This window comes from Meriones unguiculatus, chromosome 16 (assembly GCF_030254825.1).
Source record: "Meriones unguiculatus strain TT.TT164.6M chromosome 16, Bangor_MerUng_6.1, whole genome shotgun sequence".
Taxonomy (NCBI): domain Eukaryota; kingdom Metazoa; phylum Chordata; class Mammalia; order Rodentia; family Muridae; genus Meriones; species Meriones unguiculatus.
In genome coordinates this window covers 2,178,362-2,196,518 of record NC_083363.1, presented here as the reverse complement: position 1 = coordinate 2,196,518, position 18,157 = coordinate 2,178,362, and the positions used below count along the sequence as shown (strand labels likewise).

Here is an 18,157-nt window from a genome sequence, read left to right as displayed (position 1 = left end):
ACCTCCCTAATCATCTCCCCCAGCCCCCAGTCTCCCGGTTTTAATTAAGTCGAACAGGGAGGGGAGTCATTAGAACAAGAAATATGAACCGAGCTGTCGGAGGACATTCCAGCGGCCGGAGTCCGCACCACCCCGACGATGGCCTCGGAACCCAGATGGCCGGGCCACCCCCGGCCCCAGCGCTAGCTCGGCCGCCCCGGTGCCAGCCGAGTCTCTCCCGCGCCGCCCGGGCGCTCCCCGCCTCCACCCGCCGCCGCCCGGCCTGCGTCTCTCCGCCCCCGGCTCCTCCCCGTTCCTCCTCTCCTCCCCTCCTCTTCCTCCCGCTCCCTTCCCCCAGCCGCCTCCCTCGCTCCCCCTTCTCCCTCCTCCCTCCTCTCGCACACACACCCCCGCCTGGGCCTCCTCTCTCTCTCTCTCCGGCTCCATTTTCTCCGCCGCCGGGGGCCGGGGTCTCCTGTGGGGGTGCCCAGGCGGCACCCCGGGTCTCCCCTTCAGTGCCGGGGTGAACCCCCGGAGGGGAGCCGGGAGGCGGGTTGCCGGGCGGGGTTGGGGCGGAGGGAGCAGCGGCCCCGGCGAGTTTGGGGGGGAAGTCACCCGGCGGGGGGAGGGGCGAGCCGGGAGGGGGCCTCAGGGCCCCCCCCAGCTATGGACGAGCGGCTGCTGGGGCCGCCCCCTCCGGGCGGGGGCCGGGGGGGTCTGGGGCTGGTGGGTGGGGAGCCCGGGGCCCCTGGCGAGCCTCCCGGTGGCGGAGACCCCGGTGGGGGAAGTGGGGGGGTCCCGGGAGGCCGAGGGAAGCAAGACATCGGGGACATTCTGCAACAGATAATGACCATCACCGACCAGAGCCTGGACGAGGCCCAGGCCAAGTGAGTGCCCCCTCCCCGGGACCCCGCTCACAGCTCGGAGTCCTCCGCAAGCCCCCCTCCCCCAGGGCCCTCTCTGGATCTTGCAACTATTTTCTTTCCTTAGTTCTACTGTTCTCTGAAAGCCCGCTTTGCCCCTAGGCCCTAAAGCCTCCACAGAGGGAACCCCAGGTGGTCTAACTCCCTCCTAACCTTTTGCTGACCCCTACAGTCTACACCGGCCCATCTCCTGGCTCCCAGACTTAGGAACTGTTCTCAGCCAAAGCTGTCTTCCCTAACTCTCCAGCCAGCCCACCCCATTCTCTACGGATCCGGGATCTCCACACTCTCCCTTCCACCGCGTTTGGGGCGTGCAGGAGACCTCACAGCCTTTCCCCCCCTGCTCAACCCACACACTGTCCTGAACTCCCTGGCAGCGGCCCCCCCTTTCAGCCCCCCAGGCCGCTCGTTTCCCTCTCCCGAAATCGCCCCAGCCCCTTATAGTTCTTCAGGCATCTGTCGATCCTTTCTCCGTCTTTTTGCTTGCACCGTCTCCCTTAGCCTCAGCCCGCCCATGGTGACTTTAGCCCCATAGCCTGCATCTTCTGCTTCCTGTGGCCCAGCAGCTTCCCGGAGCAATGGCAGCTGATCTTCTCAAGAACTACCCCTCCTGTGACACTCTGCCCCATTCCACTTCCCCCTCCACAGATTACCCCTACCTTGTTCCCCTGCACCCTTCTCATCTCTCTTGGCCCCTGAACTCCTTTTCTCCTCCCATTCCTTCAAAGGAAACACGCCCTAAACTGTCACCGAATGAAACCTGCCCTGTTTAGTGTCCTGTGTGAGATCAAGGAGAAAACTGGTACGTGGGTGCCCCTCAGCTCCCCACTCTGGGAACAGGACTCCTCTAGGGCTCAGGGTTGGATAAGCCGAAGCCCCCAGGAAGGAGAGACCCAGGGAGGCACTCCAAAGGGATTGGGGAAGGAACGGAAGCCTGGAGACCGGGTCTTCGGCACTGGTCCTTAAGTCTCCTTGCCCGCCTGCTAGGCCTTAGCATTCGGAGCTCCCAGGAGGAGGAGCCGGTGGACCCCCAGCTCATGCGTCTGGACAACATGCTTCTGGCAGAAGGTGTGGCGGGACCAGAGAAAGGGGGGGGCTCCGCGGCGGCCGCTGCAGCCGCCGCAGCCTCAGGAGGCGGCGTGTCCCCCGACAACTCCATCGAACACTCGGACTATCGCAGCAAGCTTGCCCAGATCCGCCACATCTACCACTCAGAGCTGGAGAAGTATGAGCAGGTGAGAGGGTCCAGTGAGCGGAAGCAGCTGTGGACGCCCCGGCCCCAAGCCACGGGCCTCCTCAGCAGCCTCCCTGCCCCAACAGGCGTGCAACGAGTTCACCACCCACGTCATGAACCTGCTGAGGGAGCAGAGCCGCACGCGGCCTGTTGCCCCCAAGGAGATGGAGCGCATGGTGAGCATCATCCATCGCAAGTTCAGCGCCATCCAGATGCAGCTGAAGCAGAGCACCTGTGAGGCCGTCATGATCCTGCGCTCCCGCTTCCTGGACGCCAGGTGGGGCTTGGGGATTCCCACCTCCAGGACCTGCCTCCCTCCGTACCTCTCCAAGACCCCTGGGCTGCCATTTTGCCCAAGAGGACACGATGATGAAGCCATGTCCTGGAGTTTTCTGACACGCTGGGCCCTCTCCCCTCGCAGGAGGAAACGCCGCAACTTCAGCAAGCAAGCCACCGAGGTCCTGAATGAGTATTTCTACTCCCACCTGAGTAACCCTTACCCTAGTGAGGAGGCCAAAGAGGAGCTCGCCAAGAAGTGCGGCATCACCGTCTCTCAGGTGCTCTTCGGGGGCAGGGGCAAAGAGTCCTGAGCTGTCGCTTGTTGGGGGGCTCCCGGAGAAGGGCTTCCACCTGACCATCTCTGTCCAACCCCACAGGTTTCCAACTGGTTTGGCAACAAGCGAATTCGCTATAAGAAGAATATTGGGAAGTTCCAAGAGGAGGCAAATATCTACGCCGTGAAGACAGCTGTCTCGGTCGCCCAGGGGGGCCACAGCCGCACCAGCTCCCCAACGCCCCCTTCCTCTGCAGGTGGAGCCCACTGCCACTCTAGATGGCTGTCTTGCATGCTTCCTGCTTTTGTTCTCATTTCCTGTCCACGTACCATGATAGCAAAGAGGACTTTGGGGGTGAAAGAGACCAGGCTAAGATGGGGTGGTGGTGTCAGGGGCCTAAAGTAGGTAGATAGCCAGGGGAGGTTCACGCGTAGCCGATCCTGGGGGTGAGGCTGCTGCCATGTGGGTAATTTGCCTGTAACTCATGTCATTCCCAGGAAGCCAAGGGCTGTGTTCCTCTCCTGTCTATCATCAGGCCATCCCCTGTGCTTTTTCTCTAATTCCCTCTCTGCTCCCTCAAGGCTCTGGCGGCTCTTTCAATCTCTCAGGATCCGGAGACATGTTTCTGGGGATGCCTGGGCTCAACGGAGACTCCTACTCTGCTTCCCAGGTTGGGAGCCCCATCTCGCCTTTCCTCTTCCATTGTGGGCATAACGGGAATCCTCCATGATAGGCACCTTTACCTGCACGGCTCTGTCTGTCACTGGCCCCTTCCCCCCAGCCCCCACTCAGACATACGACGCTTCTGCTAAGGCTTCCGTGTGTCATGCCTCTCTCTGTGCCCTGCAGGTGGAATCACTCCGACACTCAATGGGGCCAGGGAGCTACGGGGATAACCTCGGAGGAGGCCAGATATACAGTCCTCGAGAGATGCGGGTGAGTGGGTCGAGGGGCCTGCCATCCCCGGCCGCTGGCCCTCGCCAGGACAGGGGTGTGCCCCCGCCGGGGGTTGCCCTGACTCTCATCCTCTGCTTCACCAGGCCAATGGCGGCTGGCAGGAGGCTGTGACCCCATCCTCAGTGACATCCCCAACGGAGGGACCAGGGAGTGTTCACTCTGACACCTCCAACTGACCTTGCCCCTCGAGGTCACAGGGCTGGGGTCTCCCACCAGGCACCTCTCGAAGAAGATGTGGGCATCAGAGGACAGACCCCACAGAAGCACAAAACAGAAGAGTGAATGGGGTCGCGCCCTCCCCAACTAGATACTCAGTGCTGGGGTGCTGACTACATGGCAGGGAGAGTGGGGTGTCCCCCCTTTTTTCAAACCCTTTTTTCTGTTTTTTTTCCTCTCACACAAAACGCCAGATAGCTACTTCTCAGATCTCTGTCTCTGAAGCCTACACCCACCATGACGACTGTGTTTGTCTCTGGGCTCCACCGCCTTCTTTTCCCCACTCCACTTACACACTCTGGAATCTGGAGATGTCAGCCCTGCCCGACCCAGAGATGCCAAAAATGGGGACTCCTGGACAGAGGCCCTGGGCCAACCCCCCTTCCCCACGCATCCCCACCTTCTGCCCCTCCAGACGGCTTTATTACCTCATATGCATCTTAAACCAATAGAATCGCTCGGTGGACAAGAGTGTCTGACTCAGATATCTACCTCGGAGGGAGTTTCTGCTACTTTAGGCTGGGTTTGGGAGTTAGACCTTTTTCTTTTTTTTTTTTTTAAGAACCCCTGGACTCTGTGTTTGGTTTTTTTTTGTTTTGTTTTGTTTTGTTTTTTAATTGTTTTTGTTGGTAGTGGTGATCCTTTATATTTTAATAGTTTGAAGAAGTAGGGTTTTGATGTGTGTGTGTGGTGGTTTTTTTTTTTTTTTTAAATAAACATACTGGTCTATTTTTGTTTACCCTGTGAGAAGTTAAGAGCCAAAGGGGCCTCTAAGAGAACAAAGAGCCCAGGGGTGGGTGCTCACTCCAGGCCTGCAGTGGGGAAGTGGATTTTGCAGGACACCGTGTCCTTGTCCAGGACACTTAGCTGTCAACTTGTGCAGGCAAATCTCTGCTGTATTTGGTGTGGAGCATAAGGCCCCCATAGCCTCCTGTTTCCCCCACTCCCAATAACCTTTGGGCAAGGCTGAACTGAACTCAGTGACTGTCGAAAAAGTCGAAAGACTTTGTTTTTTTTTAAACTATTTACAGAGTGGAGATGAATGAGTGGGGAGGGTGTTCTTGCCAAATATGCTAAATATGGGCTGGGTGTTGATATATATGTCTGTATATATATCTCCCCCAGTTTCCCAGAAATAAGTGTTTCTGTTCACTTTTTAATCTCATGCCAAAATCAAGGGGGTGGGGAGAGGAAGGAGGTCACAGAGAGCCAGGTATGAGGGAAAAGTTTAAAAAGTTCATCTCAGCCTTCTGACACCCTCAGAATCCTCCAGACTGTCTCAGTGGGGAACTCTCCCATCAAAGACCAGGCAGGATTGAGGGATAAGAGGGTGGCGGGAGGCAGGGGTCAGGGGCAGTTCTCTCCTCACTGTAAACTTGTAGATTCACAGAAAAAAAAAGAAATTGCAGTTTTAAATAAAGAGATTTCTTTTTCCCCTGGGTTTAGTTGAGAATTCTTTTTTTCAAAAAAAAAAAAAAAAAAAAAAATTACCCCCAAAGAGTAAGTCTTACAAAGCCCCAACAAGTTTCGGTTCTGTCCTCACTGCAAAGATGTACCTTGTTGCCTAGCAACCTGCCCCAGTCAGGATGGAGCCCTAGTGAGCCCCTTGTGGGACTGATGGATTGCAGGGGCTAGGGGAAGCCAGACCCTCAGCAGTACACCAACCCTATCCCGGGGGTGGGCTGTGCCAAGCGGCTGCCGGTGCCCAGGGTGGGTGAGGTTGCTGCTTGTGGTACCTGAAGGACTCTTGTCCCAGAAGCATGAATTCCTGGCATTCTCTGTGACGGGACGAGATGGGGGCAGGGCAGAGGGTACAAGCCCCACCTAGGGCAGCGGCACAGCAGGAAAAGGGGCAGACAGAACCAGGAGCCCGGGAAGGAAGCATGATGCCAGCAGGGACAGCAGCAGCGGGAGCCTGGGTGCTGGTTCTTGCTCTGTGGGGTGAGCCACTCCCAGCCCCACAGACCCTCCCTCCAGCAGCCCTGCTCCCTTCTCCCCGGGACCTCCCTTCTCCCCGGAAATTCCCTAGAACCTGGGCACCACTTACCAAAGCCCTTCACCCACCCCGTCCAACACCCACTAGCCCCACATCTGCCCTTCTGCCCCTCTACCACGATGCTGCCGCCCAGGAGCCGCGGTTGGTGGCCTGAACGTCACAGCGCGGATGGGAGAGCCCCTTGTGCTGGGCTGTAAGGGGGCCTCTAAGAAGCCGCCTCAGCAGCTAGAATGGAAAGTGGTAAGGACACCCACGTTTGGCCACCCACACTCAGGAGCCATCTGAGGGTCCCCAGCACCCCACCCTGCCTGGTCAGTCCTCCCCGGAGGACCCAGACCGCTTAGGCTTTTCTCCTTGCAGAACACAGGCCGGACCGAAGCTTGGAAGGTCCTCTCCCCCCAGGGAGGCCCTTGGGACAGCGTTGCACGAATCCTCCCCAATGGTTCCCTCCTGCTTCCAGCCATTGGAATTGTCGATGAGGGCACTTTCCGGTGTCGGGTGATCAACAGGCATGGGAAGGAGATCAAGTCCAACTACCGCGTCCGCGTCTACCGTAAGGGTTCCGGGCCTTGGCTAAGTCGGTTTTCATTTACCCCACCCTTGACTGACCCTGGTGTGTACAGACCTCTAATCTCCCATGCCTAGAGTGTGAGAACCTTAAAAAAAAAAAAAAAAAAAAAAAAAAAAACAGGCTTCTGACTGAATTTCCCCTCCAGAGATTCCTGGGAAGCCAGAAATTGTGGATCCTGCCTCTGAACTCACAGCTGGTGTGCCTAATAAGGTAGCAGAAATACAAGAACACAGAAAAGGCCCTTTGAATACAGTGTGCGCCCATATCACCTCAGCAGAGGGTGAGGTCTCCGTCTTTCTCCAGGTGGGGACATGTGTGTCTGAGGGAGGCTACCCTGCAGGGACCCTTCGCTGGCACTTGGATGGGAAACCCCTGACTCCTGATGGCAAGGGTGAGTGCCAGGGCACCCTGCACCGGACCACAACCACCTTCTTCCTGATGACGCTCACACCCTTTTGGGTGTTTGATCTTGTCCTACCCACTACAGGAACAATTGTGAAGGAAGAGACCAGGAGACACCCCGAGACAGGGCTCTTCACGCTGCAGTCAGAGCTGACAGTGACCCCAAGCCTAGGGGGAACCACCCATCCTACCTTCTCCTGCAGCTTCAGCCCGGGCCTTCCCCGGCGCAGGCCCTTGAACACAGCCCCCATTCAGCCCCGTGTCAAGGGTGAGGAGGGAGGGAGGGCCCAGTCTGGCTCTCTGGGAGGCGGGGGTCAACCCCGGGCCTGTGAGGCCTGCTCCCAGAAGTCTGACAGGCCCCACGTCCATCCCCATCCAGAGCTTGTGCCTCCAGAGGGGATCCAACTCTTAGTTGAGCCAGAGGGTGGAACAGTCGCTCCTGGTGGCACTGTGACCTTGACCTGTGCCATCTCTGTCCAGCCCCCTCCTGAGATCCATTGGATAAAGGACGTGAGTGACCCGGAAGGCCCGAGGTGGGAAAACTGACAGGCATAGGGCTGGTAGGGGGAACACAGCCTGCAAGCTGGGCTGGAAGACAGAATGCGCGGCTGTGGAGATGCAGGCAAGACTCTGGACGCTCGAGTCTCCTGTCCCTCTCTCCCACCAGGGCACACCCCTGCCCCTGACCCCCGGCCCTGTGCTGCTCCTCCCTGAGGTAGGGCAGGAGGATGAGGGTATCTACAGCTGCGTGGCCACCCATCCTAGCCTTGGGCCTCAGGAAAGCCACCCGGTCAGCATCAGCGTCACAGGTAACCTCCCCACCTCCAATCCCAGCAACCCTGGGGCTGAAGTCAGGGCCACAGACCCCAACTCCCTACCAGACTCAGACAAGAACCCCAACAGTCATGCCACCCCTTCCTCAGCACCTCCAATCCCCAGGCCCCTTTCGCTCCAAACTCTTGTCAGGAGAGAAGTTTGGCCTCTCCGGGAAGTGATGGGAAATGGCCCTGGGCCTCCCATCAGAGAGCCACACGGGAGTTTAAGCCTTCCTCCTGACTACTCTTTATCTTCCAGAAACAGGCGAGGAGGGGTCAGCTGCAGGTGAGGGTGAACTAAAATCAGAGCGAAGCGTGTGGGTGCCACATGTGACTGGCACCCACACTGGCACCACTTCTAGCCGGCAAGGAAGGAGTGCTGTGTACGCCCTCAACCTTCCCTATGTCCCTACAGGCTCTGTGGGTGGGTCTGGGCTGGGAACCCTAGCCCTGGCCTTGGGGATCCTGGGAGGCCTGGGAATAGCCGCCCTGCTCACTGGGGCCATCCTGTGGCGAAAGCGACGAGCCAGAGGAGAGGAGAGGTGAGTGAAAGACTGGGACTTCCAGGCAGCTGTCAGGTAGGCCAGCAGAAGGCTAGAATACTGTCCCTTCTCAGGAAGGCCCCAGAAAACCAGGAGGACGAGGAGGAACGTGCGGAGCTGAATCAGTCAGACGAAGCTGAGGCTGCAGAGAACGGTGCGGGAGGACCTTAGGAGGGCCAGGCCGACCCTGTCCCCAGCTCCCCCGCCTTCCCCCCTTGACAACCCTCGCTGAGTAAACACCTGGCGCGTTGCCCACTTGCTGTCTGTGTGAGAGAAGCGCCCTTACTCCTGCACCCCCAGAGCCTTGCAGGGGGGCTCACGCCACGCCTCCCACCGCACCGGCAGCTATTCACCCGGGCAGGGGCGCTGTCGGGTGGGAAGGACTGGGGACACTTCCCAGCCATACATTTCATGTCTTTTTATTATTATTATCATTATTATTATTTGAATCTGTAATAAAGGAGGTATCGAGGGATGGAAAGGAGACAGGCGTCTGGGGCAGAGCTCAAGACAGTGGGGAGAGAAAAATTAAATTAAATCAACAGCTGGAGGGATTGGGGAGAGCCCACCTCTAAGCATCAAATCAAGAAAGCCGGGAGAGAGAGGACTGGAGAGCGCAGACCTGCACTCTGTCCGTAGGCTGCCCACCTCGGGGCAGGAGAGACTGAGCTCCTGGGCCGGCAGGACACAGCAGCAGAGACTCCCGTCTGGAGCAGACTGGTCACTCCTCCCCAGGCCCTCCTGAAGGAGGCCTCCGCAAACAGAGCCGGGTCATGGAAGTGAGGGGGTGGTCCAAAAGCAAGGAAGGGCCAGCAGGGACCCCCAATACTGATTCTCCTCTAGCTAGAGGTGGGCAGGTGGGACACAGCTCAAATACTGAGCAGCCAGAAAAAGAAGAAGATGGCGACAAACAGGAAGAGGGAATCTTGCCAGCTGGAGGCCGGGTGACCCTGTCCCAGATCCACACCTGTAGGAGAAAGGAAAGCTTCAAAAGCCAGGAGAAGGTCTGGGGCAGGGCCCTGGCAGGAACCAAGCAGGAACTCTTACCTGCTCCCCTCCGGAAAGGATCATGGGTATTGAACACGGTGGTGAAAAAGCCAAAGGGGAAAGCACCAACACCAAACGAGAAGTGAAAGCCCCCGGTGTCACCGAATGGCTGGAACCCCTAAAAGGCAGGGGAGGTCAGGGAGAGCCACAGGCTTCGGCCCCAGAGGGACAGCTCAACAGGGAGACTCACCCCTCTGCTCTCTGGAGCAGGTCGCTGGCCCTGAGGGCGGGGTGGAGTTTTCAGCCTGGGGTCCTGGGGCTTCTGGCTCCCTCGCCCATAGAGAGGGACGACCTTCTCCCGGCTGATGCCAGCTTTACACACTGGGCACTCCTGGCGCTCTGGCCGCGTCTCCAGCCACTGGGAGGAAAATAGGAAGTGTTTGCAAGTACAGAGAATCTTCAAGCTCCTCAGTCCTCCCCGTTCACCTCATGAGTACATACCTGATGAAGACAGGGCCAACTGGATGGAAAGAAGCAAAAACAGGTCAAACTACAGAAAGGGCCACGGACCCCAGAAAACAGAAGCCCACCCCACCAGACTCCCAGGTCCTCCCCACTGTATTCTATGCTTCTACAACTTCTGGCACACTTGCTGACTTGACTTCTCCAACTTCTCTCATCTTTAATAGCTAAGGTTTGAAGGTACTCATCACACTTGATCCTCTTCTTTCTTCCAGGGCCTCCTCTTCCTCTCTCTCCCACCTCTCTCTACACCCCCACACCCCCACACACCTCCCTCAACCTCTCCCCTTTCTGTCTCTTAACTTGGTTTCCCAATTCAACAGGTTTCCTTTCAGCCCAAACTCCATTCTGGTTCCTTATTCCTCCTGACTCCCATCATTAGCATACACCTTTACTGTTCCTTTTCCTCTCACTTCAAGCTCCATGACCTTTTTAACCCCTCCGTCTTGTCCTTCCACAACGACCCTGTCCTCAGGTTTGACAAACCACCCCCTCCCACATCTCACCTTAATGTGGTCCATAGTCCCCAGATCTTTCCCTCCTCCGCGGAGGGGCCCCTCCCCTAACTGAAAGCCTCTCTCACCAGTTTTTATCTCAACAGCTAAGTAGATCTAACAGGGCACCGTGGCTCAGGCCTCCCCTCTGGGAATGAGTATGTAGCGTCTCCCGTCTCACCTCATAACATACCACACACGCCACCAGACCCTAAGACCTTCCTTTCCGGACAGCTCGTCCCCACCCCCACCCCATACCCACACACACACACACACCAGCAAAGACACACGTCCCCACCTCAGGCCTCCCCCACGAGGGGCGGGTGGGGGGTGACGACGGACGGACATACCTTCGGGTCATCTGAATAACTGCACGGTCCGCGCTCTCGGCCTCCCCAGCACCAAGGCGAGCCCCACCGCCTCACCCACACCCCCGACTCGGATTCTCACCAATACAGGTGGCCACACACGCTGACCACAGCTTCGCGAGCCGTCTCCAGACATATATTACATTCGAAGGTCGCGCCCGCCCCGCCCCGCTCGCGGTTTGGCCCCTCGGGGCCCCCGTCCTCTTCCTCCGCTGCTGCCATGGCCGGTTCTGCTTCGCCCCCACGTACCCCTCAGGATTCCCAGGCGCACACACATAGACGCTCACACACGGAACACACTCGCTCACGCCCCAACAAAGCAGGCCCGCCCTCTGCCCACGATCTTCTCGTCACCATTGGCCGACGCGCCCGTCAATCATCCAGCATTCGCGAGCGGGCGGGGAGAAGGCGTGCCAGCGCGGCCGCTCAGCGAGCGGGGCTCTCATTGGTCCACGCGGCCGCCACTCACCCCGAGGCTCGGCAGGGACTGGCCCGAGCCGGCAGGGCCCGCCCCACCAGGCCGCCTTCCTGCCGGCTCTTCCTCTTTCGAAGAACGTCCGGGTTCCTACTGGACTTGAGAGCCTGCGGTTCCGAATCCAGTGATTGGCTGGAATAACGGGGGGGCGAGCATGCGCAGTAAGCGGGGGCGGGCGTGGAGCGGGCCAACCCGACAGGGCCGACTGCCCTCCAGTCCCACCCTCTTCGCCGCCATCTTGTCGCCATGGCAACCCCCCCCCCCGCTATTGGCGGGGACCGCGGTTCGAAAGCCTTGGCTCGGCCTCATCCGGGTCTCTCGGCGGGGACCGTCTCGGCTTGATTGGGCGGTTTACTTCGCCGCTGATTGGCCGAGACGGTGCAGAGCGGAGGAGCGGGGTCGGGGCTGGGGGGAAGGGCAGAAATCGCAGGGTCGCAGGGTTCAAGATGGCTCCGGCCTCCTTGGGTGACGTAGAGGGAAGGCCTTGGGTCCGCCCCTCCCTCCTGGAGAAGCAGGGAGCCGACGTGGGGCTAGCCCGACGTGTGGATGGTGCGGCCGTCGGTCTGCGGCGCTGGTGTTAACCCAACTCTCGCGGGTGGACGACTCGGCCTCTCTAGGTGATTCTCCCGGCAGCGAGCCGGAGGCCCACCCGCCCCGTTGTAATGTGACACAGAGCAGACCACAGTGGACCTCAAGCCCGCCCTAAACCTTAAAGAGCAGAAAAGGTCTGGTTCCAGCCCTTCAAGAGTGGGCGCCCCAGGGGCACGGCCGCCCCGCCCTCTCCTTGTAACTTGCCCTGCAGAGCTTTGGCTCTTCTTGGCCGGCCCGCTGGGAGCTTGGTGACCCTCCCTGTGGCCAGAGGCGCAGGATTAGGTAACAGTCTTCCCACTACCAAGGGCGCTTCACCAAGCCATGTAAACTTATCCAGGTCAAAGGTGTCCAGGGGCGGGAGATAAGAACGGGCTAAGGATTGTCCAACGCCCTGATAAAAAGGACCTATGTGACTCGGGAATAAAGAAAGGTGAGAAGCTGGGCCTGGAGAGAGGGAGGTACGGGATTCTGCGAGGACTCTGGAGTATTGGAGAGGTTTGTATACTGGAATGGCGAGTGCGGAGGTAGGAGTGATGGACCGGACCAGAGTATGAGAAAGAGGTTAGGAAGCAGGGCTTGGCCAGGAGGATTCACGGCTCGCCCCATCATTCTGTCACCCCTAGGAAGCAGTGCTGTATTGTCCAAATTCCATCCAAAGAAAGGACTTAGATTCACTCCTGCCCCGGGCTCCCCCCTACTCCACCAAAGCCAGCAGCTAGATTCTGTAGCTCAGATGAAGGAACTGGGAAAGTACTTGGACAGGCCAGCACGTAAGGGAGAGAGAGTCCTCTTATCTTTAAAGAGCAAAGGTGGGTGGAGGAGATGGGGACCCGGGCCAAAGAGCAAATGTTCAGGGAAAGATGAGGTCCTGGGCAGAAAAGAGTGGACCTCAATCTTCGATTCAGAAGGTGCTTCGTAAACGTTTGTGATGGAATAGGGGACAGGAAAGGGGTGTCTCGGGATCCTGGAGTTACAGGGGCATAGCGCTGGAGTCTAAAGAAAGGCAGCCGTGTCAGGGCGAAGAACGGTGTGAACGAAGCTAGGCGGTGCAGAGGCCCGGAGCGGGGAACCGGGTCACAGGTGCCGAACCTCGCGGGCCGAGCCGCGGAGCCGGCCGAGGCCGCGAACTCCGCTGAGCCCTCCCGGGGCGGGGCCAGCCAGAGGCCTGGCAGGCGTGGGGGGGAGAAGTCTGGTCTCTGAAGACCCGATTGGCGAGGCCCGCTGCCCATCATCGCCCCCCACTTCCTGGCCAGCCCCGGAAGCCAGCGGGCGCTGGGAGGGGTGGGGGAGATAGCGGCGGCAGTGGCCCCGGCCCTCGGCGAGCCGGCAGGGAGGGAGGGAGGGTGTTGGGGGTACGGCCCCCCCACCATTCCTACCGATATGGGTCCGGCTTCCCGCTCCCACCACCCCTCCATCGGCCGGGGCTAGGACATCCCCAAATCCTGTCGCCCCCTTGGCACCGACACCGAGACAGATACAGCCGCCACCACCGCTGCCGCAGCCTGGCTGGGGAGGGGGCCCGTCCCCCAGGCCCCCCGCCCCATTGAGGTGTGGGCGGGAAGGGGGGTGGGAGGATGTGGGAGGAGGGCGCCGAGAGGGACGGGGATGGGGAGAGAGGTGGCTGGGAGGGCCCGCTGGGGACAGGGTTGCTGGGGAGAGGGGCCTGAGCGGAAGAATGGCAGCGACGGGGGCTGGGCACAGGCTCCGAGGTGGGGGGCTTGCCCAGAGTGCAGGAGTCGGGTCAGAGAGCAGTAATGGCAACTCCGAATTTGGGACGGGGGTGTGGACACGGGAATGAATCTTGAACAGGGGATCCCCTTCAGGTTGCCCAGCCCTTCTGCTGCGTTTTTTGGCCCCACATGACTTTTGGGTGGCGGTGAGAAGGCCAGGTCTGCTTCCTAGGAATGCTGTCAGGCACCCGTTATCCTCTAGGCACGGAACCGCTGGTCTCCCCGCGGCCTTCCACGTTGGGGTAGACCCTCGCTAACACAGGGTGTCTTGAGGGAGGCTCTGGGTGCCTTTGATAGGCTGGGTTGCTCGCGTGCAGCAGAGCTGCAGAGAGTGACGTTTAAACTCCCGTCGGGATGGCTCTCCTATCTCATGCCCGTGCCTCATGTTCAGATTGTGACACGTTCCAGGGCCAAATGGATGTGAGGTTCTTGGCATGTTACACCTGTTGGGCGTTTCCAGGTTGCCTCCATGCTCTGTGGTTTCGCGTGTTTGCCGTAGCTCGCTTTCTTGGCGTCCCAGGGGTTCATCCGCGGCTGGGAGTGTGTGGGGTTCTCCCTGTGTGGGATCTAGCGACTTAGCCCTGTTGTGATCACAGTAGCCTGTTCTCCTACACGCGCCCCAGATCTGCATGCCCCCTGGTGTGACGTGTGGCACAGCCCTAGCGTGCGCTGGTTGCACCTGCCATTCATTTCATAAATTTATTGTCAGTATGACCCGGTGTACGCTCTTGAACCCATTTGACATTCCAGCGTGTTTATAAATCTTCAGACATATCTGTCTATAGATGGTTACTTCATCAGAACAAGGTTACACAAGTATTTCTTGTTCTGAATTCCCGGAAGCATTTTTTCTTGTTTTGCTTGGAGGCAGAGTCTATCTGTAGCCCTGGCTGTCCTCAGACTCACCTGGCTCTGCCTCAGGAGTGCTGGGATTAAAGGTGCATGCCACTGTCCAGCGAAGAGTTCTGAGTCTGTCTGCCTTCCTTCCTCCTTCCTTCCTTCTTTCCTTCCTTCCTTCCTTCCTTCCTTCTTTCTTTCCGACAGTCCCACATACCCTGTGCTGGCCTTGAACTTGAGATGTAGCCAAGGCTAGCCTGGAATTCCTAATGTCCTACCTTAGATTCCTGTGTTCTCACACCTCGAGTCCCAAGCGGCCACTCTTCATTTGTTTTACTTTGCTGACCACTCAGCCTGTCTCTCCACATGTTTCTCTCCACTGCCCGTATACACAGTCTGTGTCACAGCTTTGATGCCGGTCTGTCCTGTGGTGGACCCCAGTGCCTGTGTCATGTGTGGGCCACTGCCTGCGCCCCGCTCTTTGTGCCGTTGTCACATACTTGATGACGAGTGTAGGGGCATGCTCATCCCACTGTGCTCTGTGTGAGGTGGTACCTTCGCGATTTATATTCTGACCTTCCTGGGGCCATGTGTGCCTAGAATGGCTTGCTGTTAGGATTTTGGGAGGAGGTGGCGCTTCCTAATTAATATTCCTTAAGAAGGTAGCCATCTAGCGTACGATCAGAGCTGCCCAGCCCTGGGCTGCAAGTGTAACTCGGTGGCGGAGCGCTTGCCCAACCTGAAAATCCCAGCACTGCCAAAGCAAAGTGAAACAAAAACAAGGACCACGCTGCCTCGAGTTAACTGACCAGCGGTGGGCGTGTGTACAGCCGTGTAATCCCGTCAGGGCTCACCGAGCACCCACTGTTCCTGCTGCTGTGTGTGGGCACCACGAAGAAGACATGATCCCTGTCCTACCCCTGTCCAGCCTGGAGGAGGCTGGGCAGGCGAGACCAGTGAGCGCGTACCCCCAGCGCGTCACCACCATCACTGCGCCCGCAGCGCGGCGAGCATCAGACTTACCTGGAAGGCATGTTGAGGTTCAGGCTGGCCCAGTGCCAGAGCTCCTCTTGTCGGGGCGGGGCCCAGCAGTTTGCATTTCACCGTGGTAAGCACTGCTGTGTGAGTGCTGTGACATACACCCCTGGCCCCAGCATTCAGGAGGAAGGACGCATTCAGGCAGGAAAACTGTCCTGACTGTTGTGGGGATGTGCAGGGATACTGGAGAACTTTGTGATGGAGCGTGAGCCTGGTGAGGGGGCCACTGGGCTGTGTGAAGCAACAGGAGGTAGGGCTTGCCCAGCCACAGGGAACAGTGGTCAAAACAGAAGCACAGAGGACTCTTGCTGAGTCTGGGGAAGTGAAATAGAGCCTTTTGGAGATGGGGTCTGAGAAGCACAAGCCAGCTTTTCAAGAAAGGCCTTTGTAGGCAAAGACTCAAGGTGTGGCCAGGGCGGGGTGGAAGGCGCGCTCACAGCATGCAGAGAACGAGCAGAATAGTTAGCAAGCCTGCTGGTAGGTTCTGGGGTCTAGGGCCGGGACAGGCTGGTGTGGGTTCCCCCTCTGGCCTCTTGAAGGAAGGGAGAGCCTTTGACCAGCATGCACAGGTACAGAAGAACACCTTTCTATCAGCTCCGACCCTGCCTGCAGCACTGGAAAGAGGAACGGCCCAGAAGGCAGGTTCTGCGTCATGCCTTCCTCCCGAGCCTGTGTCTGCCCTGGCAGCTTGTCGGAAGCTCGGTCCACCCTGCCCTCTGTGTTGTGGTGTAGCCTCTCCCACCCCCAGCCTGCCCACACTGCCTCCCTGAAGGCTGGGAGGAGGAAGGGAGGCTTGGGTTTGTTTGCCCGTGTGTGGAAGCTCGGCGGTGTGGTAGGCACGGGGCATGAAAGTCCGCAGAGTGGGCAGTTCTGGACAGGTATTTACACCCGTAAATTCATAACTGTATGTGGCTGTATTAGCTTCTTCAGGCCTGGCAATTTTTATATCTGTTCTTGCAACTGGTTCCATAGTGTTTGTCAGTCACTGACTCCATGTCTGCTGCGTGCAGCATGTGTGTGCATGCATGTGTAAGTGTGTGTGTGCAGTAACAGTGAGCAAGGTTGGGGAACACAGGACACTTAGGTTTAACCTAGAAACTGCTACTGAGGAGCCACGTGGCCTCAGGGAAGCTTTTTCCTCTCCTTGAGCCATTTCCTATGAAATCAATAATGCTAATAGTACTTTGTAAACTATCACGTGGATCATACATAGGGTTTAACATACGATCTATTACGTCACTGTCCACCAGAAATAAATGGAGCCGCTCTTTAGTTTTAAACTTTTGATAACCCCAACAAAAAAGGTGACAAGAAGCAGTGCCGTTTATTTCATCAGTGTATTTAACTGAAGCCAGTGGAACCAGAAGGAATCAGTAGAAGCTGATCAGATTCCGAGGGAGGAAGGACGCTTAGCTAGCACGCACAGGCCTGGCCACTGGGGCAGCGGCGGACTATTTAATAGCGGGATATTTTATGTGTCTGTTTTTCACCCCGAATCCTCAAGAGTCTGGTGTGCCTTAACATTCCCAATCCCTCTCCATTGGAAGTGCACGGTATAAGTATAGACAGCCTGTGAAGAGCAGGTCATGGTGCCTCATGCTTGTCAGTTGGGCGAGTAGGAGGCAGGGGGGTGTCTGTGAGTTAAGTGCAGCCTTGGCTACACGGTTCCAGGTCAGCTTGAATTAAAATGAGAATCTTCCTCAAAAAAAAAAGTCCCTTCCAGCCCCAACTGTTAGCCGCCAGGGCCGTTGCCCCTCCCCTTCACGCGCCGTGGGGCTCTTGTCTGTATCGGGAAGACAGCTACCTCAGACTCGTTCCTCCCATTCTGGACCCTGGGAGCATCTCCCAGCTTTGCCTGCTGTTAACCCGCTGCTCTCACCTGCAGGTGACCAGAATGGAGCTGTGGCCCGGGGCCTGGACGGTGCTGCTGCTGCTGCTGCTCCTCCTGCTGTCCACCCTGTGGTTCTGCAGCTCCAGTGCCAAGTATTTCCTCAAGATGGCCTTCTACAACGGCTGGATCCTCTTCCTGGCCATACTCGTGATCCCCGTGTGTGCTGTGCGGGGGCGCAATGTCGAGAACATGAAGTAAGGGGCCAGGGGAGACATGGTGGGTCCTGGGGGAACCCAAGGGCGAGAAGGGAGCGGTGGGCTTGCAGGGGAGAAGGCTGCAAGCAACAAGGATGGGGGAAAGGGGCAGAGAGATGGCCAGGAGGCAGCAGGCACGGAGGCATCGGTGGATCCCACTGGGCCCCTTGCCGTGACCCCGCAGGATCTTGCGTCTGCTGCTGCTCCACATCAAATACCTGTACGGGATCCGAGTGGAGGTGCGGGGGACTCACCACTTCCCTCCCACGCAGCCCTACGTCGTGGTGTCTAACCACCAGAGCTCCATCGATCTGCTCGGTGAGGCCTCGTCCCAGGGCCCAGTCCTCCCTCAGAGCCTTCTCCCTCGGGGGCCCCTCCCAAGCCTGGTTCCATAAAGGTCCTCGGTCCCGCCTCCTCTTGGAGGTCACCCCTCCTCGGGCTTCTCTTCCCTGGGTCGGGTCTGCCCTCAGCAGGTGCCTACGCCTGTAGCCAGCCCTGGTTGCTCAGGCTTTCTCCAGCCCACTGATCTCCAGTTTGTGCGGGCGGTGGCCTGGGGTCGGTGGCCTGGGGTCGGTGGTGTGATGCCTGCCATGATGCTGCCTGTACCCTGATCCGAACCCCACCCCCACCCCTGCCAAGGGATGATGGAGGTGCTGCCAGATCGCTGTGTGCCCATTGCCAAGCGTGAGCTGCTGTGGGCTGGCTCTGCCGGGCTGGCCTGCTGGCTGGCAGGAGTCATCTTCATTGACCGGAAACGCACGGGAGATGCCATCAGTGTCATGTCCGAGGTGGCCCAGACCCTGCTCACACAGGATGTGAGTCTTCCATGACGGGAGTGTGG

At 58.5% G+C, this 18,157-nt stretch overlaps 4 protein-coding genes across 7 annotated transcripts in view; 3 read left to right on the top strand and 1 right to left on the bottom strand.

The window, feature by feature from the left end:
- Positions 1–328: 328 nt before the first annotated feature.
- Pbx2 (PBX homeobox 2) lies at positions 329–5,304 on the top strand. Its single transcript, XM_021663051.2, has 9 exons — positions 329–866; positions 1,631–1,704; positions 1,890–2,137; positions 2,223–2,413; positions 2,558–2,693; positions 2,793–2,946; positions 3,272–3,360; positions 3,540–3,626; positions 3,731–5,304. The coding sequence occupies exons 1-9, from the start codon at positions 646–648 to the stop codon at positions 3,821–3,823; spliced, it is 1,293 nt and encodes a 430-aa protein (XP_021518726.1). The 5' UTR covers positions 329–645; the 3' UTR covers positions 3,824–5,304.
- Positions 5,305–5,647: 343 nt separating this feature from the next.
- On the top strand, positions 5,648–8,512 carry Ager (advanced glycosylation end-product specific receptor). Of its 2 annotated transcripts, XM_021663080.2 has the most exons (11): positions 5,648–5,804; positions 5,993–6,099; positions 6,220–6,412; positions 6,576–6,640; positions 6,734–6,821; positions 6,918–7,100; positions 7,212–7,342; positions 7,500–7,641; positions 7,907–7,933; positions 8,063–8,189; positions 8,264–8,512. In XM_021663080.2, exons 1-11 carry the CDS (start codon positions 5,657–5,659, stop codon positions 8,358–8,360), a joined length of 1,308 nt encoding a protein of 435 aa, XP_021518755.1. In that variant the 5' UTR covers positions 5,648–5,656; the 3' UTR covers positions 8,361–8,512. The 2 variants fall into 2 exon arrangements, with proteins under 2 accessions (XP_021518755.1, XP_060225054.1); XM_060369071.1 differs by lacking the exon at positions 7,907–7,933.
- An 80-nt stretch (positions 8,513–8,592) lies between these two features.
- Positions 8,593–10,886, bottom strand: Rnf5 (ring finger protein 5). Its single transcript, XM_021663079.2, has 5 exons — positions 10,643–10,886; positions 9,678–9,696; positions 9,427–9,594; positions 9,237–9,354; positions 8,593–9,156 (listed from the first exon to the last, which is right to left on the bottom strand). Exons 1-5 carry the CDS (start codon positions 10,780–10,782, stop codon positions 9,059–9,061), a joined length of 543 nt encoding a protein of 180 aa, XP_021518754.1. The 5' UTR covers positions 10,783–10,886; the 3' UTR covers positions 8,593–9,058.
- Positions 10,887–11,447: 561 nt separating this feature from the next.
- The window catches only part of Agpat1 (1-acylglycerol-3-phosphate O-acyltransferase 1), an 8,500-nt gene continuing 1,790 nt past the window's right edge, over positions 11,448–18,157 (top strand). Inside the window, exons 1-4 of one of the 3 annotated variants that reach the window (XM_021663076.2) lie at positions 11,448–11,652; positions 17,117–17,316; positions 17,501–17,634; positions 17,956–18,131. In XM_021663076.2, the coding sequence (XP_021518751.1) occupies positions 17,126–17,316; positions 17,501–17,634; positions 17,956–18,131 (501 nt within the window). In that variant the 5' untranslated portion in view covers positions 11,448–11,652; positions 17,117–17,125. Of the gene's footprint in view, positions 11,653–11,948; positions 12,057–12,896; positions 13,175–17,116; positions 17,317–17,500; positions 17,635–17,955; positions 18,132–18,157 lie in introns of those variants that run through there. The other 2 variants (XM_021663077.2, XM_021663075.2) reach the window with 2 other exon arrangements.

Excerpts from the sequence above, each read along its gene's own strand:
- Rnf5 (XM_021663079.2), bottom strand. The coding sequence starts at position 10,782 with ATGGCAGCAGCGGAGGAAGAGGACGGGGGCCCCGAGGGGCCAAACCGC. Across the intron at positions 9,355-9,426 it reads CTGCTCCAGAGAGCAGAGGG|GGGTTCCAGCCATTCGGTGA; the intron begins GTGAGTCTCCCT and ends CCTGCCTTTTAG. Across the intron at positions 9,157-9,236 it reads TCCTTTCCGGAGGGGAGCAG|GTGTGGATCTGGGACAGGGT; the intron begins GTAAGAGTTCCT and ends TTTCTCCTACAG.
- Ager (XM_021663080.2), top strand. The coding sequence starts at position 5,657 with ATGGGGGCAGGGCAGAGGGTACAAGCCCCACCTAGGGCAGCGGCACAG. Across the intron at positions 6,100-6,219 it reads AGCAGCTAGAATGGAAAGTG|AACACAGGCCGGACCGAAGC; the intron begins GTAAGGACACCC and ends TTCTCCTTGCAG. Across the intron at positions 7,343-7,499 it reads AGATCCATTGGATAAAGGAC|GGCACACCCCTGCCCCTGAC; the intron begins GTGAGTGACCCG and ends CTCTCCCACCAG.
- Pbx2 (XM_021663051.2), top strand. The coding sequence starts at position 646 with ATGGACGAGCGGCTGCTGGGGCCGCCCCCTCCGGGCGGGGGCCGGGGG. Across the intron at positions 867-1,630 it reads CTGGACGAGGCCCAGGCCAA|GAAACACGCCCTAAACTGTC; the intron begins GTGAGTGCCCCC and ends ATTCCTTCAAAG. Across the intron at positions 2,694-2,792 it reads GCGGCATCACCGTCTCTCAG|GTTTCCAACTGGTTTGGCAA; the intron begins GTGCTCTTCGGG and ends CCAACCCCACAG.